Raw genomic sequence first — 22,599 nt, forward strand, 5'->3', positions numbered from 1 at the left:
CCCAGCACACCACCGTGTAGAAGAGGGTGCTCGCCACAACCGTCTGGTAGAACATCTGCAGCATCTTATTGCAGATGTTAAAGGACGCCAGCCTTCTAATGAAGTATAGTCGGCTCTGTCCTCTCTTATACAGGGCATCAGTATTGGCAGTCCAGTCCAATTTATCATCCAGCTGCACTCCCAGGTATTTATAGGTCTGCTTTCTCTGCACAGTCACCTCTGATGATCACGGGGTCCATGAGGGGCCTGGGCCTCCTAAAGTCCACCACCAGCTCCTTGGTCTTGCTGGTGTTCAGTTGTAGTTATAATATATCAGTGCGTGGTATTAAGTCTCAATCCAGACTCTTTTCCTGTGTAGTTTCTAGTTGATAGAACAAGCTGCCCACCTCCATCCTTACTGCTGACTCCCTCCTTTTATTTATGAAGCAATTTAAAACCCACCTGTTCTATGAATATCTGGGTAAAAAAAACATTTTGGATGGATGGATGGTTAATTTGCTGTTAGATTAAGTTTAATCACTTTGATGGAGAGCCTGACTTCTGCTTCCATTGGGGGACTAGTGTCAATGTCCAGGACAGTATCAGCTGGTTTATTGATTGTGACCTATGATTGTAAAATTTGTTAGGTTATTACATGTTTTCAGTTGTGGCAATCAACTTTTATTACCTGTCCTACTACTCTTGTTGAACGAACAGCCCCTAGCCTAATATTATTCGATTATGTTTACCTTATATGTAAATATATAACTTCTTATATAATACGCTACCGTGGCTGTCCGTTTTGTCTGTCCAGGATTTTAAATCACCTGTAGCTCGCAAACCGCTTGACCTATTGATCTGAAATTTGGTACACACATACTACATGACGTCTACTATCCCATTCAGGGTTATGATTGACCTCCAAGGTCAAAGGTCAACCCAGGAAGGTGAAGGTCAAAAATCAAATAACCTATAGCCTGAAATTTGGTACACATATACTACGCTGAAACTCTACACTACAGCTTTATATTAAAAGTGAAGAGTTTTGGAATTATTACCCTTTTTATTTTTATTTTATTTTATTGCAGAATCAACTCTCAGCAGTGCTGTGCATGCATATGAGTGCCGTTCTCATTCCCTTTCACCTTCGCCGTCACTTCCCCTACCTCTTCATATCTTAAATCATTCTTGAGGCAGATTGAAGACTTAAGTGCCAGGTTAAGTGCAAACTTAAGGAAAATGTACTAATTAATTGCAACACAAACACGCTACCACTGTGCCACCATGCTGCCGCAATCTTTAATCAGTAGAATGTTATTTACTGATATCCAGCATTTACACTTATAATAATAATAATGATCAAAAAAGTGATACCAAAGGCTGCCACTATAAGATGTAGTGCAGAACAACTAATATCTTAAAATTACTGCAAACAACACGCACATTGTGGTCTTTACATATTTTTTTTGTTAAGAATACCAGCTTGTGAATATTTGCTGGGTTCAGACATGAATGCTTTATAATTATTAATGATCCACATTGGTGACTTTGGATGTATGCACACCCTCCTGCCAAAGGTAATGCTAAGTCACTGTTCTCACCGATTAACCAGTTTGGGTATGATATACAATACAATACAATACAATTTATTTTTGTATAGCCCAAAATCACTCCAGAAGTGCCGCAATGGGCTTTAACTGGCCCTGCCCTTTGACAGCCCCCCAGCATTGACTCTCTAAGAAGACGTGGAAAAACTCCCAAAAGAAACCCTTGTAGTGGAAAATTTAAGAGCGACCCCTTTCCAGGTAAGTTGGGTGTGCAGTGGGTGTCAAAAAAGGGGTAAATACAATACAATACACAGAACAGAACAAATCCTCCATACTATATGAAAATAAAAATATTACAAGGACAGATCAGAATTAAACAGTAGATGATAGCATATAATATGATTTGAATTTGTTCAGAGTCCTGAAGACCTCCGCCATCAAGCTGCCTCCCACTATTGGCCATTCCACAGCTGAAACAGTGCTGGGCCAGCCAACCTTTTATCCTCTGAGAGCTACTTTTACAAGATGAAAATGGCCGAGAGCTCCTCATGTTTTCCAACGTTTCTTCTCATAGTTTATTTCAACCCAAACAAACTGAATAAGCTTGTTTTGCCTGAACATTTACAACGTGTTATGTGTCCACAACTCACATTTTGCATTAAAACATCAAAAAAATAGAGTTCACCTGCAAGTGCATTTTGTATGTCTGGTGTATCTTACACTATTGAATTAAAATATGAATGCTGTCAAAACAATGCAATTCCAAACCCACAGACCTGACTTATTCATTTGTCATTTTGTCACATGTCACTGTGTCACTTTATTCACAGGTCCAGTCACATGTGTGATGTGTTGTTTAGTTAGTCAGATGACTGGCACTGAGGTGCCTGGTGAAGTGGAGCCACTCAGGTTCACTCTCATGGAGTCATTTAAATGTTCGTCTGTCAGTCTTTTTCTGAACTTTACTTCATGACATTCCTGTCAGACTCACAGAGGTACGGAGACCCAAACAAAGCAGGCATTTTTAGAGCAGCTCGGTGAAGATTCTTGGAGTTATCTGGCTCTGCTGCTGAGACTTTAACTGCACATTAGTTTGAATCCAGTGTCTGTCTGTCTGTCCGTCCAGTTTTCATGAGAGAAGTACTTAACGGATTTAGATCAGATTTTTTTTTCTATAATTTGCTTGAACATTCCAGTTAATTTTGTGACTTCTTTCATTTCGCTATGTATCATAGTTCACTTACTGTACCGATTTATTTGCACGAATCCGGGCCAAGGGGAGGGGCCTTCCTAACTCGTATGCCATCTTCGGGGCGTGGTCCTTAACTCTGCTTAGCCAGCGAACGACAGAACAATTGAATTCAACTTTGTTTGATATTTAAAATAAAGTGTTACTTAGGTCTTGATGAGTTTGAGTCCGGATATTCTCATATTGAAAAGATAGATTGCAATTCAGATTGTGGATCGTGATTTTGTTTTAAAAGGATCATGATACGATTTTTTGGAAAGATCGCCCACCCCTAATTTGACTAACAAAGTTTTCAGATTTATGTAGGATTCATTAACCCTTTGGTGAGCTACTTGGACAGGGGTTGCGAGCTACCGGTAGCTCACGAGCCACGTGTTGGAGACCCCAGCTCTAGCCATTCAAAATTACAAAAAGACCAGTATTGTAGAAGTGAAGTGCAAAAACAGATACTGCAGCCTTTGAGATTTGCTAATCACATTTTTTCAAATTGTGATATTGATTTGTAATCAATTAGTCATTCAGCTGTACCACACACTTACTTGCATCCCTCTGCAGTCTTACACAACTGTAGACACCAGAAATTTCATGATGGTTTGCTCATACAGTGCTGTATGCTTCAGTCCTTACCAAAGTCCGATGACCAATTCACATTGTCTTCACCATTACTTATTCAACTAATGGCTCATTTTCAGTTTGTTCTAAAACTGGCATTAGAGCTTTTTGTCTACATGGCATTGTGCCCCAGGGCCCTACTCATGAATATTGATGACTTACCATAGAGTGGCAAAAGGCATAGAAATATTTATGATTTGTTTGAAGAGTGATGTTATTTTATCCATTAGAATACGGTTCTGAGCATTTTTCAGGCTTAACATTGTAGATCTGATCATAACAGTGTAACCCCAGAGACAATCGGGGTTCATGGCTTCTACATAGAGACTTGGGGTTAACATCAAGACAAACATGAAAACACAAAACAAAATGGAAAGAAGGAAATGACAAAGTAGTGACACATAGGACAGTGCCACACTTACAAAAGTGACATTTTCAGTGACTCCTCTCATGCTGAGAAGAGTTGTATCATCAGCAAATTCAGTCTAAACTGTGTGCTGTGTGCTTTTTTCGGTTTAGAAAATAATGTAAAAGAGGCAAAGAGTCTTGTGGTAATTCAATAAAAGTGTTCTTTGAACAGTCATTTACTTTTATTAAATGTGGTGGCTTGATTAATAGAATATGTTGAACCCAATTGATTAAATTGCAGTTTAGTTGCAATTTATACAAGATATTGCATTACTTCTATCTTTATTATTCTATATCTATTATTCATACTCATGTGAAATGTTAAGTTACCCACATATGTAGACAAACACATAGTTGAAGTAAATGCCTTGTAAATGTAAAAAATCATACTGCTGTGTTTTTTTAATTCATAATAAAGGAAGAGAAAAGAAGAGCAGCTAATTAAACAAGATCAGTTATTATCACTGATTGTGAATCTGGTTGAAACAAAAACCTGCCGCCATAGGGGATCCCAAGGACTGAGGTTGGGAACCACTGAACTAGAGAGGAGTCCTATGCACAAAGTCCAAAAAATACTCAAAACACCCACTTAGAAGGGGAAAAATGAAAAACCATGGCTAGTCAGAAAAAGGGCAAACATTGAATCCTTACAAATACAAAAATGCATTTTTATAAAAGATGCTCTTCAGTAATGAAGCTCCTTAGAGCAAATGCCTGCAAATAACAAGGCAATCCAAGGCAAACAAGATCCCAAAGCAAATGCATGAAGCAACGTTAAAAAAAGAGCAACGATATAAAATATTCAGAAAATTCACAAAAACTCAAATTTAATCAGAATCCAAGAAAGCTCACTAATGACAGTACAGAAAGAGAAAGGCTAGGAGTAAAAGACATCTGTTTAATACAAAAAGAGGAAGGCTTTAGTTTTCTGAGTTAATTCCTGAATTTGCTTCTCTTAGGGCCATTTTGCTTGTTAATTTCTGTATAACCAGTCTCATTGCATTGATATGTAAGAAATAAAAAACAAAATGTGCCAGTTTAGATAATAGCAGAAACACAAAAACTATACAACTGTTCATTTGTAATATTTATCATTAAAATATACTTATCAAGTAGGAGTCCATCATGGTTGCAGACATCTTTCAGGTGTGTAAAGCTGTGTCATGGCCAGTATTGAATATAAGCTGCAAAGTGTGTTAGACATTTTGTGCTTCTGCCAATTTCAGCTTTAGAGTTCGGCTTCATCTTCTCAGCCTTTGTCAGCCACCTGACACCAACTGCGTCTCTTAAGCAGCTTTTACAAAAACAAGGCAAACCATCTGCATGTCATACAGTACTTGAAAGTTAGAGTGAATGGTGAATGCATTTCTTTAAAGGCTGATATGCTGCCAGTATCTTTTTGTGTATTTTATTGATTTGAAAAAATGATGCTTTTTTTACTTGTGTTAATTAAAAACATTCACTGTGTAAGATGTACTGTAATTACCAGTGCTGGTCGTTTCTTTTTAGTTAATTTACTAAATGTGAAACCCTCATAGTACATTTACTGTGTATGCAACTGCAAGGGCACAGGGTTGTTTTGAAAAACAACTTTTGACAGTGGGTGGCACAGTGGGTAGCGCTGCTGCCTTGCAGTTAGGAGGCCTGGGTTTGCTTCCCTAGGTCCTCCCTGCGTGGAGTTTGCATGTTCTCCCCGTGTCTGTGTGGGTTTCCTCCGGGTACTCTGGTTTCCTCCCACAGTCCAAAGACATGCAGGTTAGGTGCATTGGCGAGCCTAAATTATCCCTAGTGTGTGCTTAGTATGTGTGTGTGTGTGTGTGCCCTGCGGTGGGCTGGTGCCCTGCCCGGGGTTTGTTCCTGCCTTGTGCCCTGTGTTGGCTGGGATTGGCACCAACAGACCCCCGAGACCTTGTAGTTAGGATATAGTGGGTTAGACGATGACTGACTCACACAATTTTGACAGCTGTTACCCTGGTGAATCTGCTGAATGGGAAGTTTGTAAAATTCTGTAAAAATATTTGTATCATGTAAGGCATACTGGCAGTACCTTTTCTAGATAAAGTTTTGGATTACTTTAAAATGGTGTCATTTAACAAAAAGAAGATGTTATTACTGAATCAGACATTAAGGTTTTTACTGTACTCCTGTTTAAATTGCTGCAGATTGTGGTTAACAAACTCTAATGAACTTTTCTTGTTTTCTTTTGTCTCTTTTCTCTCTCCACAGACGTTTATAGTCCTCAATAAAGGGAAAACAATCTTCCGTTTTAGTGCCACGCCTGCCTTGTACTGCATAAGTCCTTTTAATTTACTTAGGCAAATAGCTATTAAAATTTTGATACATTCATATCCTTTCAATGTTTGTGTGAAACCGTGCCAGAGTGTCTGATCCTGTGTTAGCTTTGTATGTTTTCTGTTAACTATCAGCACAGTCCTGTGTTCTTTATTGTCAATTCATGAGATAACATGGAATTATGTCATATAGAGTTATAAATGCAAAACATTTTGCTGCAGATACCATTTCTAATTTTTGCCAGAATATATTGGCCACATTTATAAGGGGTATAATCATTAGACATCTACATTTGGCATATATTACTGTATTTTATGTTAGACATAATAATGTCTGGAATGAAGAGTTTCTTCATTATCTAATTCTTAAACTTATTTGGTATCAAGGGGTAAGCAGACTCTTTGGCTCACAGTGGCTCACCCAGTATTGTTGAGGTCATTTCTCTTTAGGTTTAATATATACAGTCATATGAAAAAATTTGGGAACCCCTCTTAATTCTTTGGATTTTTGTTTTATCATTGGCTGAGCTTTCAAAGTAGCAACTTCCTTTTAATATCTGGCATGCTATATCGAAACAGTCGTATTTCTGCAGTGACATTAAGTTTATTGGATTAACAGAAAATATGCAATATGCATTATCACAAAATTAGACAGGTGCATAAATGTGGGCACCACAACAGAGATATGACATCAATACTTAGTTGAGCCTCCTTTTGACAATCTAATAGCCTTTAAACTCCTCCTATAGCCTTTGATGAGTGTCTGGATTTGGATGGAGGCATTTTTCACCATTCTTCCATACAAAATCTCTCCGGTTCAGTTCAGTTCGATGGCTGCCGAGCATGGACAGCCTGTTTCAAAGCATCCCATAGATTGTCGATATATTCAAGTCAGGGGACTGTGACGGCCATTCCAGAACATTGTACTTCTCCTTCTGCATGAATGCCTTTGCAGATTTCCAACTGTGTTTTGGGTCTTTGTCTTGTTGGAATATCCAACCCCTGAGTAACTTCAACTTTGTGACTGATGCTTGAACATTATCCTGAAGAATTTGATGATATTGGGTTGAATTCACCCGACCCTCGACTTTAACACGGGCCCCAGTCCCTGAACTAGCCACACAGCCACACAGCATGATGGAACCTCCACCAAATTTGACAGGAGGTAGCAGGTATTTTTCTTGGAATGCGGTGTTCTTCTTCCGCCATGCAAAGCGCTTTTTGTTGTGACCAAATAACTCCATTTCTGTCTCATCAGTCCAAAGCACTTTGTTTCAAAATTAATCTGGCTTGTCTAAATGAGCATTGGCATACAACAAGCGACTCTGTTTGTGGTGTGAGAGCAGAAAGGGCTTCTCTCTCATCACCCTGCCATACAGATGTTCTTTGTGCAAATTGCGCTGAATTGCAGACCGATGTCCAGATACACCATCTGCAGTGAGATGTTCTTGCAGGTCTTTGGAGGTGATCTGTGGGTTGTCTGTAGCCATTCTCACAATCCTGCTCATATGCCGCTCCTGTATTTGTCTTGGCCTGCCAGACCTGAGGTTGGTTTAACAGCAACTGTGCCTGTGGCCTTCCATTTCCAGATTCCATTCCTTACAGTTGAAACTGACAGTTTAATCCTCTGAGATTGCTTTTTGTAGCCTTCCCCTAAACCATGAGACTCAACAATCTTTGTTTTCAGATCTTTTGAGAGTTGCTTTGAGGATCCCATGCTGTCTGTCACTCTTCAGAGGAGAGTCAAAGGGAAGGAAGCACAACTTGCAATTGACCACCTTAAATACCTTTTATCACTCGTGATTGGACACTCCTGTCTATGAAGTTCATGGCTTAACAAGCTCATCCAACCAAGTAATCAGCACTGAGCAGTGACAGGCATTCAAATCAGCACAATGACAAGGGGACCCACATTTGTGCACAGCCAGTTTTTCACATTTGATTTAATTTTATACAACTAAATACTGCTTCACTAAAAACCTTTTTCAGAAAACACCCCAGTACTCAGATGTTCCTAGGAAATGAAAGACATACCACTGGTATCTTTGTTGTTGAAAGGAGAGTCAATTATTATGCAGGCTGAGAGGAGTTCCCAAACTTTTTCATATGACTTTAATCCAGTGACTTTATCAATTTATTTTATATATTACAGGTGATTAAAGAGCATTTGAAAGATACAATAAACAGCAGCACAAGTGAATATCACTGAACCTACTCATCTGATCCAGTGAGACTGCTGTATTGTAGTAACAGCACTGCCCATGCAAATAATGGCATCACTAGGCACCCAAAGCTAAGTGGATCTTCTTTAGTTCTGCTTGATTGGTCACTTGTGTATCCAGTCCATGCCAGAGCTAAGACGCCAAGGGCAGGTTTAATTGCAGAAAGTGAACAGACAGAAACGAGCACTAATTGCAAACACTATCTTGGTGAGATTATTTATTAAGATTAGATTACACATTTCTTTTATAGTGAAGAATTTCTGTGACAGAGAAAAGTCAACTCCAGGATCCTGACCATAATATGCGTTTCCAGACCTGCTCTGTCCAATGTCTTTTCTTTTACCCATTTTAATCTTTTCTTTTTATTTGCAGGCTTCATATATGTTTTTGTCTTTGAAACTCTGCTTCTGAGGCAAGCATCCTGGAATTGTCTTTTCTCTGTTACAGACATTATCCTAATATGCAGTTGTACATCTGTGCCTTACCCTTCTTTCTCTGTCGTGGTCAGATCTAGTTTGCCCTCTTTTCTTGAGAAAGCAGTTTCATTTTGACCCAGCCACCCAGGATATACAACAGCATAACAGGTTTCATCTGTGCTGATGCAATTACAAAGGTTTCTCTAATAACCAATTAGTATTTAAAAAGAACCAAAAAAGGATAAGCTAAGGGATTTGACCAATTAGGGAAATTAAGGACTTGCTTCTGAAAATGAGGCTTTGTAGCAATATGCAAATACTAAATTAAAAATCAGTAATTTCAAGCAGTAATAGCCATTATTTACACTAGTGATGTCTTGGATTTATTTTAAATCAAATTAATGGTATCTTGATAAAAAAGGTATCCATTTTTATAAGAAACACAAACATTTCTAGGTCTGTCAGACATTTGACTGTCACTGGAAAGATGTTTGTTACAATATATTTTAATTAAATATAGGTTTAATTATATTTTTGATAAAATCTTAAAAATATGCATTTGAAATACATATATTTTACATTACAAGGAAGGATATACAGGTAAAATTCTGTTACAACGAACTGCCAGGGACCTAAAAAATATTTTGTTGTAATGAAAATTTCATAGTAATGAGATTCTGTTTTTGTTATTATAGTGCTTTCTTTAACTTGCGTCCAGGCGTCTGCAATCATTTCAATAGCTTCTTTCGTGTTAATTTTAATCTCCTTCTGTCTACAAGTTATGCTGACGACAATGTTTCTCAGCATTTCCTTGCGATAATACACTTTCAAACCCAATGGCTGAAGCACTGCTGTGCAATTGGATGGAAGGATTTCAACGCGAACATTATCTAAATCTGGAAGCATGTTGTGGGCAGCACAGTTATCAATCAGAAGCCGAATCATCCTTTTCTTCTTCATATTGTGAGGTTTCTGAACTCTTTTGGGGACCACCCCACCCAACGGGAACATCATGCTGAAGTGTGTCCCGAAGCGCGATTGCCGCTTCTGTGGAAGATTGTTTGTCTGTTGCCGGGGCAGGACAACAGCAGGCTCAGAGCGTTGCAGTGAAGCGACACAAAAGCAAATCCTAAAAGATTGGGGTCACTCTATAAGTCCCTGTCTTGCACCCCAAAACACGAGGCTCAGTCTCAGTACTTTAGCAAAACCAGCTTTATTCAGCTCGAAACAGGAACAGCATGGTTATTTATTGTAGCGGGATCTGCCACTCTCTTATACTCAGACACAGCAGTCAGGCAGGGTTATTTATGGTCAGGTTAGTGGCCAAGTAATCCTGTTCCCTGCATTTACAATGTTCCTTGCATCACCCATCGAGATCTTTTCCGTTTGCTTCGGTGAAGAGCCGCAGTAGAGCTGTGAGCCGGCTGTTGCCCCGGCAATGGATAAGCAGTCTTCCACAGACGCAGTGATCACACTTCGGGATGCTCTTCGGCATGTTGTCCACTTGGGGGAGGTCCCAAGAGAGTTTAGAAACCTCACATTTTCTTGAATGAGTGCCGCATTAATAGGAATGTTTCTTAAACGAGCATCACTAAACCACATAAAAACAGCTTTTTCGGCGTCTTCAAATGCAGCACTTTGCATACATTTGCAACCCGAGATTTTTCTTATTTTTTTGCTCGGTCTTTCAAGAAAGTTGACAGTGTCGATGGCGAAATTCCTAATTCACAGGCAACGTCTTTTTTCTTTTTGCCGCAATTGGGAGCTGCAAAAATTTGAACTGTAGTCGTTTTTTAGTGTCTGCCGTTTGTATAAGAGAGTGACAATGAATTAAATTCCACTGGATGTTTTTCAAATGTTAACGAGCAATAAGCAAAAGATATCACTGAAAACAACCGAAAACAAAAACAGTAAAGAAACAAAAACAGTACGAGGAAATTCCGAAGAAAGAAACTTTTTTTTACAATGTTTCTGTTTGGGGATCGTTGTGCACAACTGAGCTGCGACCACAAAACTTGCTGCTCTGTGGATGAATTATTCAGGCATTTCAAGGTCATTTCATTGTAATGAAAGCATCTGCTGAATGTACTTCGTCGTAACGAGATTTCTATAGAGTCATGTCATATGCGGAAACTGTCGGGACCATAAAAATACTTCGTTGTAGTGAACATTTCGTTGTAAAGATATTCGTTGTAATGGAATTTTACCTCTATACACATATTTTGGAGTATATTGCAATATATTTAATTTCTGTAGAAGGGGAAAAGCCTAAGAAATACTTCTGTCACAAACTCATAAAGCATACTATTCAACACTAAAAGCAAGAATGTATAATAAAAAAAGAAAAGCATGCAATGTTACATTATAATATGTTGAAATAAAATGTATATCTGTCTATTATAATAAAAAATCCTGGGACAAGACAAGACTTTTTAGCCTGGGATGAGATGTGACTTTTTCAGAGAGATACTTTCACGTCCCATGAGATGAGATTTTGTGCCGAGATTTAACCACACCTTGGGCCAAAAATAAAAGACGCAGAGTAGATGACAAAGTAGAACGTCGTAAAGAATTCAAAAACATTGGCGTGATACACATACAGAGCAGGTTAGAGATAATGGAAGTACTAAAATTCGAAAGTCTCAAAAAAGGATAGTAAAGATCGCATTAGCACAAACAAATAACGGAACAGTGAAAAGAGATTGAATATACTGTATTGTTCATATTTAAACTTTAAGACAGACACTTGTAGATCGTCTAAATTGTGTTGCCTTCAGGGAAAAGTAGTGTTTCTTCCCAATGAAGAACGAGAATTAAAAGATTTGTTGTTTGGGGAAAGTGAAATCCATATACGTGAGCAGGAGAGACGCAAAGTAGTTGGTGTGTAGTGTAGGCCGGGTGGTTGGTGAGCGAAGCGAACGGGTGGCGAAGCTCCCTTGTATTGTATATGAAAAAACTTTTCATGCTTAGGCAATGTACATGAGTGCAGAGATTATTAAATACACAAACTGATGATTTGTAAAACTTTATGACTTTTAAATGATTAAGTAATTGACACATTTAATTTAACTGAGGGTTTCCCAAAGTTGGTCCATCTGACTGTTCACTTTGCTGCATGTTTTTTTGCGATTTCTTAGTGAAAAAACAATTGCCTTAGCGTACACTCAAATAAATAGAAATTGCTGCAGGTGACCTTCCACTTGTCCCAGTTTTAACCATCTTTTACTATCTATCTGCATGGAATACTACATGACAGTCATAGTGACAGCAGAAGAAACTACAAATGATCTGGCAAACACTTCTTCAGCAGTTATTCCCACTCTCTCTATATTTTTTTTACATTTTTGTTTTGTCAAACACTGATTCATTTTTAATATGTCTTCAGTTCTTCTTTACTTGCCAGTATTGTAATGCACAAAAACAGACATACAGAATTGAAATTTAAAATAAGCAACTCATGACATTACTTAAACATATCATTTTTAGAGACCTTTGTTTAAGTACATCAAACTTGAATGGAAGAGAAAGTTCTTAGAGCAGAGATGAAAATATACAAAATTAAATTCAGGTTGAACTGTTTATCATTGAACTTTGCAATTTGTCTCCTTAGTTATTCTTTGGTTTGTCATCTTACAAATTCTTGCCTGATTCCTTAACTTGCTGTGTGTACAGTATTCAGCATGATCATTATGTGCACTATTTTGACAAACTGTGTTTTCATGACTTTTAGTAATCCCCCTGAATGGTCAAAACAAGTAGAGTAAGTATATTTTTTTATTTGCTTTCTCATTTCTGCATTATGTGCTTTAGAGAGCCAAGTTATAATGTGCTATACTGACATTAACGGTTAAAGTATAAGGTGGTAGAGATCTAATTATGCAATTTTCATTACACTATAACTTATTAAGTTTATTACATACAAAATCACCCCAAAAATCCCTGACCATCGAGAAGCTTGCAAACTGATGACATGAAGAATTGTCATTGCGCCGAACTGGAATCACACCCACATAAATCAATGTCATCCAGACGTTCTGGATCTGCATAATTAGATCTGGACCACCCTGTATGTTTATCATTGATGTTCAAAGTGTTTAAAAATCATTGCCTAGTTTATTTTATCCATTGTCTGTTAGTGTTCATCTCTGTCTACGAGGTGAAATAACGATATACTGGAATCTAATGCCACACTGTTTGAAATTTTATTAGCCACCTGTTATGAATGCGTTAGAATTTGTATTCTTGCTTATCAGGAGTTTCACTGCTACCCAGTTTATTTATAAGAAGAACTGGTAGCATCAGTACATTTGGATGTATCCTGACAGATCTTTTTGTTTCTATCTCGCTGACCTCTTTATAATCCTGTAATGCTCTGCACTCCACATCTGCTTCTTGTGTGTTTTTCAGTCTTGTTTTTTTCTTTTTCTTTTTCTTTACAGGTATACTTTCACTGGTATTTATACATTTGAGTCAATTGTAAAAATTCTTGCTAGAGGATTCTGTATAGATGACTTTACGTTTCTTAGAGATCCATGGAACTGGCTTGATTTTAGTGTAATTTCAATGGCGTAAGTAACCACCTAATTGTATTATAACTCTATATATTATTGTGTCTTAAAGTGTGCTATGTTGATGAAATAATAGTTTATTGAGTAAAATGGAGGAAAGGAAGTTTCACGGAAGGCAGGCCAGTCTGTTTGTCCTCTGCTTAAATATAATGTTTAAGGCACTGCTGGATAACTAAAGTGAGCTTCCTCATAAAATTGTACCAAACACCTACTGAATGTTTTTGCATGTATAGGAGGATTATATTGTTTTCTTTATTTTTAGTCTGTTAAATTTTTAGTAGCCAGACAATTAATTGATATCTCACTTTGGCTTATCACCTGTAAATTTGCTAGTCCAGGATGAAATTAAGTCAAATGAATACTATAATAAGAGCAGAAGTTCTTTGACCCTGCAACTGGCTAAATAATTCTACTATTGCATTATCCAATTGTAAGGATAACTAGATCAAGGATGGGATTACACTGTGATCTGCTAACTTCTTTGCACACCTGGGGTTGGGGTTCAACTTTTTGTATTAAATGTTTCATGCATTGGTGGATTTATCATTAAATGTAATGTGACCATTCCTTATATGTCTTCTACACTGATTTAGCTATTGAACAAAATATGTTTGAGAAGAGGTCCTTTACACATGATTTAGATTTATGTTTAACATTTTGTTTAAAGCCAAACAAAAGTTACGTTTAGGCAGTCCCTCTGCATCTTGGTTCAAATGTTTAGACATTGTGCGTCAGAAGCAGAAGATCTGCAGCATCAGCTACATGAAGAAACAAATAACGTCTGTCAGCATGGCTGCCTTTGCCACTTTACACCAACTGCTCTGCTGTTTTCTGCAGAACATCTTCCCAGCTGGAGAGTTCTTTATTTCCGCGTAGTCTGTATTTTGTTTGTGCTTGCTGATTTTCAGAAACAGAAGCATCCAATCTGAAGAGTACAAAATATCTTTGGACTGTACCCATCTTATTCTCTTTTAAAGGATTAGTTCTTCAGCTGCAGACTAAATTATGCCTGTAGTTGTAGTTTTGAAATAAAATATTACAACCACAGCAGTACTGGATTTTCAAGCATGAGTGTGATGGCTTGAGAACCTCTGCCAGTGAGCATCAATGGAGCTTCTCTAATTATTCTGTGGATCTGATCGATGGAACATTTTTCATTCAAGGCACTTCATTTCCTGCTCTCTGTCCTGATTGCAACAGATGCTAGCACTTTTCAACAAGGACTGATGGACACACTGCTTTGATAGTAACCTTATCCATCATTTTGAATTATGATTGTTAACAAAAAACATTTTTTAAGTTCTCCTATCACTTACTGTCCCATTTCTATTCCATCAATCAGTTTTGATTCTTTATTTTGCATATTGAATGTTTTAATATAAACTTAAATCTTTAACACGGGGAAAAAAAAAATCTTCTGCCAGCTTTAACATGTTACACAAAGAGAGGTATCTGTTGTGATAAGACAGTCCCCGGGCACAGACAGACAGATGCTGAATGTCCAAAAACACACAGTTTATTTACAAAAGTGTCCTGCTCCAATCTGCCCAAGTTCACTCCCTTCTTTCCTTCACTCTCCATATTCTTTCCACCTTTACTCCTCTCCTCCCAAGCTTCGGCTTCCTCCTCCCGACTCCGGCTACCGAGTCTCCGGCGGTCTCTTTTATAAGCACCCGGATATGTTCCAGGTGCTCCTTGACGATCTTACGGCGGCACTTCCTGGTGTGGCGGAAGTGCTGACATCCAGAGCTCCACAATCGTGCGGGGGCCCCCCTGGGGTGACCACGAGCCCCAATAGGGTTGAGCTTCTATGCTCCGTTCCCGTGGCCCCCATACAAAGCAGGGCGGCTGCCCTCTTGTGGCCCAGGGGAGGTATAGTCCTTCCAGGCGTCCCGGCTGGGCACAGCCCCCAGCTGTCAGCCACACTGTTCATCTACAGCTTGGGTTGTTTTCTGCCACCATTTTGTTTTTTGTTCAACTGCACTAAACTACCACGTTTTGCCCAATAAGGGTCATTACTCAACAGGATAAATAGGTCATTGTAGGTTAACTTTCTTATCCGACAACTCAAATTTCAAAACCATTCTTGCTCTTTAATTTAGTCAATTTGTTTGTTTTTGGGTTTTTTTTTTACTTATTTTGAACTCTGCAATCCTTTTTGACCTTATTTTTGTCTTGCGGTTTTTGGCTTTGGTAATTGATGAGTTTTAATTCTTCTGGTCCACACTCTTGCTTCATTTACATTTTTTCTCTATGTCTTTTCTTTCAGTGGTTCTCATTTTCTCTTGCCCACTGGGAAGAATAATAGCAGCTTTGTAAGTCAACATAAACACGGTCATACCAATTTACTTAGGCTGCATATTTTTGGGTAGAAACTGTAGCACCCAGTGGAAATGGTTTATGGAAATTTTGCCTCAAACATTTTTCCCCTGGCACATTTTGCCCCTGGCGCATTTTGCTTCCAACACATTTCGCCCCCGGTAATTTTCACATGCCCCCCCCATTTCGCCACTATACCACTATATTTTGCCCCGGTATTTATGTACATATCAACATATCCAGTGTTTACAATTCCAGGAAATTCTTGTTGATAGGATTGAATGGCACTTGGCTCAAAACCTGTCATTAGTTTTTGTGGTTGAAGACCCGGCTGTAGATTTTTAAGTTCTTGAAGCAATTTGATGTATGTGTCACAAGTTTTATTTGGCAGAAGTGCGTAGACCACTAGAGTAAGTGCATTGAATTTGACCACATGAATTGTATAAAGCTGCTGGAAAAGCATGTCATCGACAATAATTTCTTGATACTTTTGTGCAATTACTAAGTCTTGAACACTGTTTGGCAAAGCAGGAGCACCGTTGTGGTTTTGAATATAACTAATGGTTCGTTTCAGCGAGTCTTTTCTAGGAAGCAATGCTGTGACATTGGCATGTGCCTCTGCAACAATGGATGCAACAATTTGTTTGGGTCGTTCGTTGGTGGTTTTTGCATGTTGCCGGATTTGATCAACCAATCACAATGCTTCCAGTCTTGCAGCTTGAGCTGCATGATTATGGTTAGTTACCACTTTTACAACTGGGCCTTCCAAACCAACTGTCCAAACACGTCCTTTGTAGATGGAATGTTTTTCACCGACTGTTTTCTTTGTAAACACATAAATGTGGTTATCATCATCTATCAATTTTCTGTTACCTCTAATAGATGAAATTCTTTCTGCCATAGTGAAATTTTATAAAGTTGATTTTAGGTTTAGTCACGATGGAAAAATAACGCTTTCACTGTGAGTGGTGATGCAGCAGTTTTGATATTGCGCTGTCTGCGAGGTGTTGATGGTTCTTCAACACGGCCACGCACCACCAATAATCAGGCGGTGAAAACCGTAAACGCACGTCTTGAAACGGCCGTAGTGCTGGCAAAAAAAACCCGCATGAAATCCAGTACAATGGTACAATACTATATTACATAACACGGATTAAATTTTAAGTACAGTACTCACCTTTTATGGAGGCAATCACGCATACTATTTTCAGTGGAACACGTTGATCTGTGAGTCATATAAGAACACTACTTATTTTCAATGACGAGTAAGGTTTATTAAATTTTTAATTGCAGTTATAGGTATGTGCATAAATACCGGGGCAAAATATAGTGGTGGCGAAATGTGGGGGTGTGGGTCAAAATTACCGGGGGCGAAATGTGGGGGGCAATTTATCCAGACGCCACCGGTCTCCTTGTTGCAAGGCAACAGCACTAGCACTACACCACAGTGCCGCCCAAAAGAAACTATCTTCAATACTAAAGTAACAATGATAGTAACAGTAGTAATACATTGTATTTATACAGCACATATCCCATTCTCCAAATGCTGAAGAATGGCAGTTTATTTGTGTAGTGTCTTAGCACTCAGCAAACCATCAGACGCAAAACCATTAAGCAGTACATCAAGAAAAACATCCATAAATGTTAGACATTTCCAGCCACCTCATTTATTTCAATTCACATTGTTCTCCTTAATGCAAGTGCAATGAAAACCTACAAGGAAATTATGAATGTTAAGCAGCTTTAAAAGTAAGCTTCATTTAATTAATACTGCCCAATTTAAAAAAAAATAATGAAATGTGATACACTCAATCTGCATTGGTGTGGCTTAATGCCCTAAAGGCACATAAAATAAAAACATTTTATATAATACCACAATAGCATATTAATGATTGAATCAACTTGTGCGTGCTTACAAAATGGACAAAACCAGATCATGGACTAGAATGATGGCAGTCATCCAGCTCATTATCTCTATAACAGTAATCTGCTCCCTCAGTTAAGATAACTGCTTGGACTCCAAATGATGGAAGATGATAACTGATTGAAGTCCTGGATAAGCAGGAGAAAGACAAATATGACATTTTGTTTCTGTTTGATCCGGACCAGTTTTACTGCGCTTGTGTACAAATTGCTTAGAAAGTCATAGCTAAAAAGCATCTCAAAGGGGCAAAATGAAAAAGACCTTTGAAAAAAAAGACTGGGAAATGTCTTGAGAAACTGAACTTCTGTGAAACTGCTGTTCTTGGAGACATGTTGTTATGTTGGAAGATAAGAAATTTTCAAAAGAAACAAAGATCCTTTAGTCCTTCAAGTCCATTTGACACATTGATATCACTGGCTCTCTCATCATGATTACTGCTACAACGTCTTTGTATCTTGATATGACAGTAAATAATATCGGAAAATGCTGAACACACATCTAAAGGTGGTTAATAATCACCTGGTTTCTCTGCGATTTTCAAACTGGAACAAAAATAATCAAGAGGTTTCAAAGTACACACTACACCTGACAAGCAATACTTCATGGTGCCACTGATGGCGACAATAAGGTTGAATTTGAAAAGTAGCAGTGCATTCCTTTTTCTTGGTTTTCCTAAATTCAGAGTCAATGAGAAATGGTTGTTGGGACCTATTAGCACGTAAACGCAACCACATACATGGCCACTCCAGGACTGTAACCAAACATCCTAACAGTACATCATGTTTTTGTCTTATGGGAGGAACTACACTCAAATGTATGAAGATCATGCTTATTGCTGTCCTGGCTCATCACCATTAATGTTATCAGAAGCTGCAGCAGATGGATACAAAACCAGATACTGGGTTGCTTCTACGTCCCCATGCATGCCCCTGTCATTCTGGTTCTGAACTCTTGGAGGGGACCCTTTGCCATCCATTACAGTGTCTTTGTCCTGGAAGATGGGTAGAAGGCTGAACTGTAAAACACATGTTAGCAAATTTCTTGCATCTCCTTATCCCACCAAGAGCCTAAATGGCCAGATTTACTCCTCACTTGTTCTTGCCTTGAGCTTGATTGCATCATAGGTGCTGAACGATCATTTCATGTTTGAATATGCTGGCACTATTGGCAAGTTGGAAATAGATCTTGAGAATCTTCTTGACCAGCAGAGGGCACTAAGTAAACATGGTTTGAATCCAGCATTGTTTTGCTCAAAGCTGAAGAGCAAGTTTGGAGATTCCATAAGCAGGCATTTTGAGAAACAACTGATTACAGGAAAGGAACGTGGAGTAGAAGGACCTCCAACAGGCGGCAAAGCAGGACAATAAATGTTGCTTTCACGTAGATTTGGGCAATGGTTCAGTTATGGGCCATGCTTTGAAAGGCGATCCCCCAAATCTCTTCAAAAATGCACCCTACTCTTATTCCTTTTGTGTTTCATTAGCTTGATGTCTCATTTTCTCTGCTACTGTATTATTTGAATACACTGCTCACATTTACATGTATTTTTTTATTGTTTGCTATGTTTTACCCTTTTCTCTGCTTTATGCATTTGATTTTTTTTAATTGATTGCTGCTGATTTTGCTTTACTCCTCCATTTTTAATCTCTATTCTTCATTTCTCTTCTTATCAGAAAATTCTGTTAGATGTCTTGCTATCTTTGTTTTCAATGTTCCTTTCGCCTGCATGACCTTTTACTCTTTATACTGTATATCCTGCCCCACATTTCTACTTTTTTCATTTATAATGTCTGCATTTCTGATTTTTATTTTTTTGCTGTACTGCTCACTTTAGTTTTGTTTACTCTATAATTTATTTTATTTCCATTTGCTTTTTGTTTGCTTTAGTGGCATAGCTAGAAGGGTAATATCACTGGAACAACTATTCAGTCATTAACTTATGATATGGCAGTGAAGAACAAGTTGTTTGAAGGCACCCTGCCATTCCCACCAAAAAAAACAAAGCATCTCAAAGAAATTCTCCATTTTCATTTGCAATTGTTGAAGTGGGATGGAGCAAAAAAAACTGAATGAGACCCCTGCCAAAACTGGAAAGAAGTACTTCGGCAGCTTTCTTAGGCAACCCTGGTAAAATGAAGTTTGATTCTCCACCCCTCTCTGAAACAAGTCCTCTGCAGTTCCACCGTTTTGCTTCCGTTATGTTTGCCTTTTTCATTTTGATTAAATTTGTTGTTCCTTTTTTGACATTTTCATTTTCCTGGGTTTTTTTCTCTCATTTGTTTGTTTTTCCCGCTCTGTCCTGACCATCGTTTTTTTTTTTTTTTTCTCTCATTTGTGCATTTTTTCTATTTTTTTTTTTTGACAGTTTACAAGATATTCAGAGATCCTGTCATGTTTCTTCATCCTAACATCTGACCGTAGTTATGCAGGTGGTGCTGGATTGAGCGGATTTTCATAATTTCCAGAAATGACCAGACTGGACATAGCATTTGGTTTTTTTTTTTGCTTTTTTTTTTGTTTTTGGTCAATGGTGACACCCAAATGACAAATGATGAACCCCGTAGGCAGATGTACCATCCTTTTTTTTATTTTTTTTATTTTTGTTGCAGCAGCAGCTCTACTACAAGTAACTTTGATTTGATTCTGCAGGTATATTACAGAGTTTGTAAACCTAGGCAATGTTTCAGCTCTCCGCACATTCAGAGTATTGAGGGCTTTGAAAACTATTTCAGTAATCCCAGGTAAGACAGGCCTGTGGTACTTTGGTGTTAGGTGTTTTGGATAGGCCCTGTGAGTGATGTACCTCTTTGTTGTAGTTGTTGTTTTTTTTTTTTTTATTTTGGTGTGTTTTTGTCATTGTGTTTGTGTGTGACCTCCCTTATTGCAGATATGTGACAGAGTTTGTGGACCTTGGCAATGTTTCTGCGTTGAGAACGTTCAGGGTTCTCCGAGCTTTGAAAACTATCTCTGTCATCCCAGGTGAGAGACCGTTTAAACACTAAGGCTGAGCTTTCTTTTTTTCCAAAAATCTCAAAAATGGTATCGATACATTTTTGATAGGCTTCGCAGTCTACTCTATTTTGTTCTTTTAAAAATGTTCTAAAAATCCATTTGAAATTATTTGCCACCATCAAAACTCCATCATTAGTAAAATTATTCAAAAAAACTAAAGCTTCCAATTTGATCAGCATATTAATTGAAAACAAAAATTGTACAACTTTCATAAACCCATAGCTGTTACTAATTAATTTCAAAGTATAAACAGAATAGAAGATTTTATAGTGAACCTGTTCTTGCATATTAATAGTTGGCACTCATTGAGATGGGAGAGAGCTGTGTATTTGTAACATCTCTGTCCAGTAAGACAGTTCTTAATAAATAGAGATTCACCAACTCAACATGCTACCTTCATGGAGGTGGTTTCATTTGGCTGCCACTTTGAATGGTTTGATAATCCTGAGCCAGACCTCCTATGTTTCTAACTATACTCTAAAACAGATCATTAATGTTTGATGTCAAGTTACAGACATCTCGTTGTCGGCCATTACAGTAGTCTATTGAATGTTCCCTGGTCACAACCTGAAGGTTAATGCTAGAAAAGCTAGATCTAGAGATATGAGGTTAAAGCCTTAATACATTTAACAGGAAAATACAAAATGATTTAAAATTTAAAACTTCAGCAACAGATATGAAAAGTCTTTATGGTGTTGACACAAGCCCTAGTAACACAAAATCGGCCACATCAGAAAAAGGAGACAGTCCAGGAAGATGAATTATAAGTATAGCTAGAGATAACGCTTTTTTAACTAAAATATTAACAAAAAAAACCTGTAATACATTTATTTATTTAGCGGGCACTTTTATTCAAAGCGACGTATAAAAGAGGTCAACAAGAGGGCTTTTTTGAAACAAGTGTTACAGGACAAGGTGACAAAATGGATCACCACAAGTGATTAATTCGGAACAAAATACAAGCAAAGTGACAATTCATAATAAGAGTTTCATACCATTTTGGTAAAGATAAAATTGTTATTAGCAGTAACAGTAAGACTTTTGGTGTCTGAAATGGTATTAGCAGGCTTAAGAAAAGTAGTTGTACTAGTTTCACTGACATTAGTGTCTGTGATAGTCAGTCAGTCATTGTCCAACCCGCTATGTCCTAACACAGGGTCACGGTGGTCTGTTGGAGCCAATCCCAGGGCACAAGGCAGGAACAAATCCTGGGCAGGGTGCCAGCCCACCGCAGGGCACACACACCCCAAGCTCACACTAGAGACAATTTAGGATCGCCAGTGCAGCTAACCTGTATGTCTTTGGCCTGTGGGGGGAAACCCACACAGACACAGGGAGAACTCCACGCAGGGAGGCCCCAGGAAGCAAACCCGGGTCTCTCCTTACTGCGAGGCAGCAGCGCTACCTAGTGTGCCACTGCATCAAATTTTAGCAACATACTGTAGTTAGTAATAAGTAGTATTAATAATAATGACCAAAGCAGAAGAAATATACCAATAACAATATTAATACATGATTTTATTTCAACAGTATGTGAATTTTTAATGATAAAATCAGTGAAAGTAGGCTATCATAAGAAACTAAAGTAAAACATTGTACTTACACCATTGCCCTTTTTCCAGTATATTTTGTAATCTCTGATCATTTTAATTTAAAAAAAAAAATTCCTCTAATCCATGAAAGATTCAAGCCTAATTATCTTTGTTCTGAAAATGACCCAGGGTTTATTTCCAGATATTTCTCTGTTGCTGATTTATTAAGACTGCCAAGCCTAGTTTGTGAACACATCCATGCTGCATGATGCATTTAAAGCCCCACCTGCTATGTACTACATTGGCACAAAGCTTGGCCAATTTTTATTGTTTTTGTTATTTTATATTGTTTTGGGCTTTTTTTATTTAGCTTTTTTTTTCTGGAAACAAAGTGTGAATATTTGCATTCTATTTTACTGTTTAAAAGCTTTCAAATAAGAAAGATTAATACATTTATCATAAGCTCCTGCAAACACTAATGAATGATTGCGTACTATATTGTATTTTAACTATAAAAGCA

The 22,599-nt window shown here is 37.9% G+C and overlaps 1 protein-coding gene across 4 annotated transcripts in view; it reads left to right on the plus strand.

Annotated features, from left to right (window-relative positions):
• The window catches only part of LOC120524854 (sodium channel protein type 8 subunit alpha), a 331,764-nt gene that overhangs the window by 162,081 nt on the left and 147,084 nt on the right, over nt 1–22,599 (plus strand). For 2 of the 4 annotated variants that reach the window (XM_039746647.1, XM_039746649.1), the window contains exons 3-6: nt 6,022–6,140; nt 12,395–12,484; nt 13,164–13,292; nt 20,185–20,276. In XM_039746647.1, coding sequence (XP_039602581.1) covers nt 6,022–6,140; nt 12,395–12,484; nt 13,164–13,292; nt 20,185–20,276 — 430 coding nt within the window. Of the gene's footprint in view, nt 1–6,021; nt 6,141–12,394; nt 12,485–13,163; nt 13,293–20,184; nt 20,277–20,422; nt 20,515–22,599 lie in introns of all 4 variants that reach the window. The other 2 variants (XM_039746646.1, XM_039746648.1) reach the window with 1 other exon arrangement.

Source organism: Polypterus senegalus, chromosome 3 (genome assembly GCF_016835505.1).
Source record: "Polypterus senegalus isolate Bchr_013 chromosome 3, ASM1683550v1, whole genome shotgun sequence".
Taxonomy (NCBI): Eukaryota; Metazoa; Chordata; class Cladistia; order Polypteriformes; family Polypteridae; genus Polypterus; species Polypterus senegalus.